The sequence below is a fragment of the Chiloscyllium plagiosum genome, chromosome 31 (genome assembly GCF_004010195.1).
Source record: "Chiloscyllium plagiosum isolate BGI_BamShark_2017 chromosome 31, ASM401019v2, whole genome shotgun sequence".
Lineage (NCBI taxonomy): Eukaryota > Metazoa > Chordata > Chondrichthyes > Orectolobiformes > Hemiscylliidae > Chiloscyllium > Chiloscyllium plagiosum.
In genome coordinates this window covers 24,757,256-24,766,365 of record NC_057740.1, presented here as the reverse complement: position 1 = coordinate 24,766,365, position 9,110 = coordinate 24,757,256, and the positions used below count along the sequence as shown (strand labels likewise).

General features: G+C 37.6%; 1 protein-coding gene across 1 annotated transcript in view; it reads left to right on the top strand.

Moving 5' to 3' along the window:
- amh (anti-Mullerian hormone) overlaps positions 1-9,110 on the top strand; it is a 26,294-nt gene that overhangs the window by 9,071 nt on the left and 8,113 nt on the right. The window contains exons 2-3 of the mRNA XM_043720679.1: positions 3,984-4,165; positions 6,829-6,949. Of these exons, the coding sequence (XP_043576614.1) occupies positions 3,984-4,165; positions 6,829-6,949 (303 nt within the window). The remainder of the gene's footprint in view (positions 1-3,983; positions 4,166-6,828; positions 6,950-9,110) is intronic.

Genomic DNA, 9,110 nt, shown 5'->3' with positions numbered 1-9,110 from the left:
CCCCTTCTACTCTTTCCAACCTTCCCCCACCCTCCTCCCTGACCAATTACCTTCATCCCCACCACCACTCACCTATTGTAGTCTATGCTAATTTCTCCCCACCTCCACCCTCTTCTCCGCCCTTCAGGCACTCTGCCTGTATTCCTGACGAAACGTCGATTTTCCTGCTCCTCGGATGCTGCCTGAATTGCTGTGCTTTTCCAGTACCACTCTAATCCAGAATCTGGTTTCCAGCATCTGCAGTCATTGTTTTTACCTACAGGAGCCATTCAGCCAATTGAGTCTCCTCTGCTCCTTGGTGAGATCGTGACTGAGTTGATAATCCTCAATGTCACTTCCCTGCCTTTTCCCCCATAACACTTGATTCCTTTACTGCTTTAAAAAAAACTTATCTATCTCAGCAGCCTTGACAGCCTCTGTGGTAAAAAATTCCACAGATTGACTATCCTCTGGAGGGACTTTGCACTGGGAAGGGAGGGTGGCTGACAGCCAATGTCCTGTTGTTGCAGCTGACCCCAACTTCTCTGTGACCCCCATGAAGTCTTCTCCACTATTTTTTTAACCTCAGGCTTATGTCACTGCTCAATCATGGGCCTCCAATGCATTTCTTTCCAGTAGCAGAGCTACCAGTCTCTGATTGCTCCTTTGCTCTTGATAAGCAGGTCTTCCCATACCCTGGGGTCCTGATCCTGTAGAAGACCTGCATGTGTGATCTCCTTACTTTCTGGTTGGCTTGTGACTTGGTGACCATCCTCAGTTTGGCAATGCAGTTCTCTCAATGGCTATGCAGCTGGCAAAAACAGTGGCTTCTACAAGTTCTCGTCCTTAGGTGTTACATTCATTGGGCTTGAAATAAATGTGGAAGCTTTCTACAAAACCCAAATGGGAAATGACTACAATCTAAAGCTCTCCCGTCATTGTGTCTTTCCCTGAGCACCAAGAGGCTGAAATCTATTGAACACCCTCCAATTCTGAATGACACTAAATAACTGAATTGGGAGAACAAAGAAGAAAGCCACTTTGTGCTTTGGATGCAGTAACAAATCAATCTAGATACATCTTTCATTTTCCATGTAATTAAAAAGGGATTGCACCAGTGGTAACATTCATGGTGTATCACAATGACCATCCTTTGAAAAGCAATAACCAAAGCAAACAGTTACAAACACCAACATAGTCGTGCATTTGTGGGCTCTTGGGCTGTATTTGTTGAATGGTTTATGAATATTTCAGCTTGATTATGTTTGGTAAAAAATTGTACCCCCTACAACTCAATTAACAAATATTCTGGGATGGATTTTCCTCTAGGAGTGATAAACAGAGGTCTGAGTCTACCCCGGGGGAGCAGTCATTTATCTGTGATTTTCCCTGGGGTGACCAATTAATGGTTAAAGGGCAAATGTGCCATTCAATTGAGGGAAGCAGATGGGTTCTTCAGGCTAGAGGGAGCTCGGAGGCCTTGCAGCTTGAAGGAAGCATCAGATTGCCATGGAAGAACAATAAGAAAGAAACAGTTTTGATACAGGGACATCCTCTTTCCAACATTTTTAAATCTGTAAGTAATAAATAGATTCAGCAGCTCAACTGAGGTTTTTTAATAATTAGGGGAGGATGGTGGGAAATAATGGAGGTCAGGGATCCCAATTAAGCAGTGGCCAATAGATGCTCCTGTACCCAAGGACCCAAAGAGGTCCTTCCGGCCTGCTTAGAGAGCTGTACTCCACCTTGATCTGTCCATGTGTGTCAACATACCGTGGGGATCTGCAGAATGACTGAAAATTTCCAATTGGCCACAATGTGGCTCTTAACAGGTGTGTTGCCACCTACACAATAAGGGTGTGGAGGTGGCATGAAGCCAAGGAATTACTATGTTGGTCAGTAGGTTTAGTGTTCATCTACCTCCAATTCTGGATCTGGCAGGTGGATGAAACCCAATACAAATCTGGCATTCATTTATGCCAGATAATGGGAGTTAATACAGCATAAGCTTGTGCTCATACATTATTAACCCACATTTTCACTTGAAAAGAAGCATCAAGTCCAAGGTGTCATGTTTGCCATTACTGTATGATGTACTATGTGGCACAGTATAATATGCATATAGTGTCAGAACATAGTGAAACATTATTTTGTGGTTCTATAGGATATGGAGTCCATTGAAACAAGCCTGATTCTGTGTTATTAAGACTGCATTGACTGAGGTACATATGAGCATGGCCTAGACTGGAACAGAGTCTTAATTTACCTCTCTTGCATCTCAGTGAATTTTATCTGTACCACTATTTTGTTAAGTCCTCCATCCAAATCTGCCCTGTCCTGGATTTAGATGGTATTGTTATGATCTTAGCCTATGATAATACAGGATAAGTCATATCTAGAGGGCATTGGTTTAAGGTGAGAGAGGAATGATTTAAAAGGGAGCTAAGGGGCAATTTTTTCACACAGAGGGTTATGTGTGCATGGAATGAACTGCTAGAGGGTGGAGATTGGTACAATTGCAACATTTAAAAGGCATCTGGATCGGTATCAGGAAGAGGAAGAGGAAGAGTTTAGGGAGATATGTGCCTAATGCTAGCAAATGGGACTAGATTCATTTAGGACATCTGGTCAGCATGGATGAGTTAGATCAAAGGGTCTGTTTTCATGCCGTACAACCCTATGACTCTATTGCATAGTGAAACCTGGTTTCATAGATAAGTTTTATTTTTTCAGTTTGGTTACCAAGGTGATCAGTTGATGCATATATGACAAAGTAAAAAGATTGCAACATAGACAGTGATAAAAGAAAAATTTATTCCTTTTCTCAGCAATATTCTTGACAGATACTCAGTCCACAAGGGTATCAATCCTATCTAAACTTTAATTTTTTAGTTACCTGATAAGGTTGTTACTGTGACTTTCTATACACCAGAAGTGATTTTCTCTCTTTCTGTCTTTCCCTGAGATGTACAGACAATAGCTACTGACTGTTCTTTATCGAATTGAACTTTAAGAGAAGCCCTTGTCTATTTTGTCAGAAGTCGCATGACAAGAGATTATAGTCCAACGGGTTTATTTAAGATGACAAGCTTTTGGAGCACTGTTCCTATGTCAGGTCAAGCCTGACTTCACCTGATGAAGGAATAGAACTCTGAAAGCTTGTGATTTTAAATAAACCTGAGATAATAACCTTTGTCATGTGACTTCTGACTTTGATTACCCCAGTCCAACACCAGCAATTCCATACCTTGTCTATGTAAACTGCTAAAACATTTTAAAATGTCTTTCCAGCCTTGAAGATGTGGACGTCTACATACAAACCACTCATCTGCTAGAAATAAACTGTTCTTACCTGATTGTGGTCCTTGGCCTGTCTTTTTACATTTCATAAATTTAATTCAGTAAGCATTTAATTGACACCTTCCCCAGGTAGTTTACTTTAGTCATTTAGATTGGGCCACATGCTTTCTTGGAAAAGCTGTCTGAACTCACTGTTTAAAAGTGGATTTCTGATCTCTGATAATAAAAACAAAAATACCTTTTTCCTCTATTTTTAAATCCAAGTTCCCCAATAATAACAATATGCAACACACCATACGTTATGGTTTATAATCATTTAATCTTTTTTTACTACAAAACAAGACCTATCCTTTTTCTCTGAAACTGACGAGATTTTCCTGAGAAACTAATGCAGAATTGCCTTCTATATTGTTAGGATTCTCTGATGAAATTATTTAAAAATGAAGAACCAATGACATCAAATATCCAATAAATATTGTCTTTTGTTTTGAAAATTAAATGATTATGCCTCAATATTATTTGTTGTCCAATTTTCTTTCAAGACTCCATCATGATTTTCAATACAAAAAATAACCCAGTGTAATTTTTATTGTTCTGGATCATATTTTATATTAATGATTTCCTCTAAGCCATTGCCAAATCTCTGCTTTATATTTGTTTCATCAATATACAAAATATAATTACCCATTTCCCTTTCTAAACAGTGAACTGGAAAGAGTACAACCTACAACTACAATTTAAGGCAACGTATGAAAGGGATTTACATCGGCTGGTAGATGACTCAGAGATGTCTTTGTTGGTGTTTTACCTTGGACGAAGCCAAGACTATTTCTTTGGAAGCGAAAGAGGATTCAGATTTAATGAAATTCAATTGGAGGAGTATCAGGTGATTTTTCTACTTATTCAAATAATTAATGAAATGTAAATAAAAATGGCTTGAAAGCTTCACTTTATGGCAAAATGTATTTATTTCAACATAGTATGATTTACCACATTTTCATATTGGCCTAATTAGACTATTTGTAGGAAGGGCACCAAAAATTGTCTTATTAGGGTCTGTAATGAGCTTTCCATAAACAAAAGTAAAAATTGTCACGTTCAGCAAATCGTTATTGACCCCATTTAAATCTGGATCCTTTTAGTCTCTCACTGTTCTTCGAGTATTTAGATCAATTGCTCCCACTATCTTCTCCCTATCCACTGTAACATAAGATAGCAGCTGCCTTGGATTTATTTTTAGCTCATATCTAGGCTACTAGGCAGCCTGAGTTGAGTAGTGTTCTCCCTCATGACTTTATTTTTAAAACTCATTCTGTTCATTTGCACTTGATCCAAATTTGATTACCCTTTTGTTTCAGGGGTAATGAAGTCTCAGCTCCTAAGGGCTTTATTATACTAAGCTGTGAAGCTGAAACTTTGAACAGAAATAAACCATTGGTGCCTCAAACCAGTATTAATTTTCAACAGAGAGAGAAAGAGACAGAGAGCAAGTACAAGACCCACATTTTTTTTAATCACGGTCATTTCATATCAATTTTTCTATTTTCTTTCAAGTTAATCATTGACAAGCTACACAGTAGTTCTGTCATAAATATCAGAACAAGATTACAATTTGTTACAGAAAATTATATGAACTGTTTGTTATATGCTGATTAAGATAGATACTTTGGTATCGTTGAAAATACATTTTAAACTTAAATTACATCTTCTTTGTTTTATTATTTATTTAATAGCTGTGAATGATGTAATGAAATAGCTCAGTGTGATTCACACCTATACTTGCCAGATATGGACTGGCGTTAATACAGGTCATTAAGTTGTTTATGGAAGCTTGCCACCTTAGACTAATGCTAGAGATGGAATGAAGCTCCTCAAGCTGTAAGACCAATTGTCTCTATCTAATAGAGTTAGATGTCTATGGCACTTTGGAAACAATGTCTACTTACCTACCTACAAGCTCTTACCCTCTTGACAAGGGAGACAAACCATGTGATCGCTAATGTCAGTCTAACGTAGCAGCAGCAAAATATTTAAACCAATATTGTGAAATGGAAATGTATTGATGGATTGCTGTATTTAGAATTATGCCTTTTTTTTTGCTCTTTCTGCAAATCCATTTGCTGCATTTTACAGATGCACTATATATATATATATATATATATAGAGTGCTCTTTGGGGACATCATTGTTTGGACTCCATTGTGGAAAGATGGAATTTTAAAAAGTTCCATGTCTAAAGCTGCTGAAAAGCAGACTCAGTTTGTTATTAAATTGCTAAGAAATTAATTTTCTAATCAACCCAGTCAAATCTGATTGAACCAAAGTTAGTGGAATTAACAACTTACTAGTTTGGCAACCTGACTCTTGTTTCTTGAAGCTTGAGTCAAGTGTAATCATTGTGTAAATAGTGGAATTTCTGGGTTATTGCTTTTTTTCCCCTTTAATCTGTCTTTGGAGCCAAATATACATTCCACTGAAATCTAGAGTGTGTTTGAAAATGTGTATATATTTGGCATAGCTGGTACATGCTCTAGGCTCTGGTGCTCTACATTATAGTTACATTCAAAATAATCTTAGAATTTTCCTTTATTTTCTTTATTTTGTATTCAATCATTGCATATTTGCAAACACTAGGTACAAAGATGTATTAATTAATAAATTATTCTTTTCTGTCAGGAGAACTAAGTCTGTTAAAAATTAAACCTTTGAATCCTCCGTCCCTCCCTCTCTCATGTGAGACAAGGGAGAGTGGCCAAATATGATTGTGAAAGTTTAATGATGATATTGAGAAAAGAAATGATTAATTTGAGCAGAAAATTTCAGTTATAACAAAAATATGGATTCAAGATAATGAATTTCCACCACAAGTTAAAAAGCCTCATGCTGAAATCTACAATGTGTATAATTTTCCATTATAACAACAACTCTTGTTTTTCCATATTACCTGTCTTTTCAGCCATGTCAAATGATAGACCTAATGATTGGCTGATTTTGTGCCTGTTATCCTTTTACCTGACACTTTTAGATGGTTGTTGTGGCAGAAGTAATCAAATATAAACTTATACATTTGAGTTTGTAAAACTACTGACAGCTTATATATGAGTGCGCCAACAGTATTTGATTGTATTCACAGTTGGGGCACAACTTCTGCTTCCAGATCGAGTTTTGGTAAGTTCTCAGGTTTGTTTTCCTCGTGATTGTAACCTGAACATCGTGAATGCTAGCCTTGTCATACAGCTTTCATATTACATACACACATTATATTTAATATGAAATGTATTTATCTTCCAATCACTTAAAGCTCATAATCTCCATTACCATGGACAAACCCTGAGCAAGGGTAAACATGAATAAGATAGATTCACTTATTTATTTTGTCTACTATCTGGAGGTTTCTTTCAGCTATCTTTTACTCCTTTGATACCTTTGGTGCTGGTGTAGCCTCCCATATCTGCAAGAAGTAAATATTACTATTTGAAGTAGTGAAGGGCGGGGAGGATATTTGGTAGAAGTTATCTGTCAAGTCATAACATTGAATTTTTCTGTTTAGGCTGTTTGCTTTAATGAAGAGACAAAGTATGTTATTCTGAGTATTCAAGGAATCCCTGGAAAGTGTGCAGATGGGCAATTGTGCATTGATGTATCTTTAAAAATCAGGCATCTTTCCAATGGTGAGTCATTTGCTACTACCTATTAACTTTTTTTCTATGAATATTAAAATTTACAAAATGTATTCGGTTGTAAAACCATATGTGTCACAATTAAGGAACATTTCCAGCTCCACCAAAGACTCCTTATTGATTATGGCCACTTTCCTGAACTTGCTCTCTGGCTGATCTAGATTGGTGGTTACATTGACGTCCTTTTTGACTGTTTTTTTAACTGAGTTTCTAACTGTATATTTGTTTGCATCTGCCTTCAAACTATCACCTGCCTCTACTTCTGTCCCAGCTCCAGTCATCTGCTGCTGAAATTAACATTTGCATTTTTAAGATTTAATTGTTCCAAAGCTCTGCTGGCTGATTTCCTGTTCTCTGTCATCTGTAAACTTCAGCTCATCCAAATTTCTGCAGCCTGTATCCCATTCAAATCCAAATCGCCCTTATCTCTACTGTTGGCTTGTTGACCAATATGGGCTTCTGATGGCTTAATTAAAATTCAAGCCCTTGTGCTTAATTTCTACCATGCCCTCATCCTCATTATCTCTGTGATCTTCTCCAGCCCTTTGTTTATTTCTAGGACTGTTCACTTGCACTTTGAAATTTATGCATTTGGATTAATAAGGATCTCAGCAGCTGTGGTGTGCATGGTGCTAGACTGAAACACGTGTTCTTGTATTAATAGATTTTGTTCTGGGTATTAATAGAGGTTGTTCTTGCTATTGATAGAAAATGAGCAGATGTAAGATTGTTCTTGGTGTGTTTTGAAAGAAATCCATCTGGCAGGCAAATTTTCTTTGAAAAGAAATGCAGTACTTATCAGTGTCTGCTCTGTGATCAGAGAGCCTTGTGCTACCATACTTTGAAATGATATTTTCAGACAAAACAACAGATATGCAGCAAGTTTACTTACCAGATGTATGCTCCAGGGCACCTAATCAAGCAACAGTGGATTGACACCCTGGTAAATACCTCACTTAATTTTCCACTTCAATAAGCAGTGTTTATAGTGGGTGGCCAACCTACTCCCTAGTGCCTTCGTCTACCTGTTGAACTGTTCACCCCAGTCTTTCTCTGCACAGCGTAAAATCTGGGTGCATGAGCCATACATATGTACTAAACTGGAGCAGCAGTAAACCACTTGGTCTTTTGAGCATTCAATAAAATCATGGCGGATCTGTTTGTGTTTTGAATTCCACATTCCCATCTATCACATAAACCTTTGATTCTCCTTCCCCTGCCTCTGTTGGCTTAAGTCTTAAAAAATATTTGATGACCCAGCCTCCACCAGCTTCTGAGGCAAAGAGCTACAAAGTCACACATCCTGCAGAGAGGAATAAAAATTCTTCATCTCTGTCCCGAAAGGGCAAACCCTAATTTTAGTATAACATCTGATCGTTCTGGACTGACCAACAAGAGGAAATATCCTTCCTTCAACTACCTTATCAAGACCATTCAGGATCTTACACATCATTGAAGACATTTCTCACTCCTCTATGTTCTAATGAAAACAAGCCTAATCTGTCTAACCTAACCCACTAATTACAGTATTAACTTAGTAAACTGCCTTTGGACTCTCCCCAGTGCAGTTCCATCTTTCCTTGAGAAAAGAGAACAAAATTGCATATAGTTTAGACATATGGTCTCGCCAATGCTGTATAAGTGAAGTATAACACTCTTAACTTTATATTCAATTCCTTTCACAAGCATGGATAGCATCTCTTAGCCTTCTTGATTATGTGATGAACCTGCATACTAACATGATGTGACTCATGCATCAGAGCAACCCTCTGCATCTTCGAATTCTAAAATCATTGCACGCTGTTTGTTTTTATTCTTCTACCAAAGTGAACAACTTTACATTTTCCCAAATTATCCTCCATCTGTCAGTTTTGCCCACTCATTCAACTATCTAGATCCATCTGTAGCTTCTTTATGTTTTCTTCATAACATGCTTTCCTACTTATCTTGGTGTTGTCTGTGAATTCAGCTGGCATGCCTCAATCCCTCTCATCAAATCATTGATATAAATGGTAAAAAAGTTGAGGCCCCAGCACAGACTCCTCATTATATCAGACAATCAGGCAAAAACTCATTTATGCATACTCTCTGTTTTCTACCAGCCAGCCACTCTTCTATCTATGCTATGTTACGCACTGCACATGGGTAATTA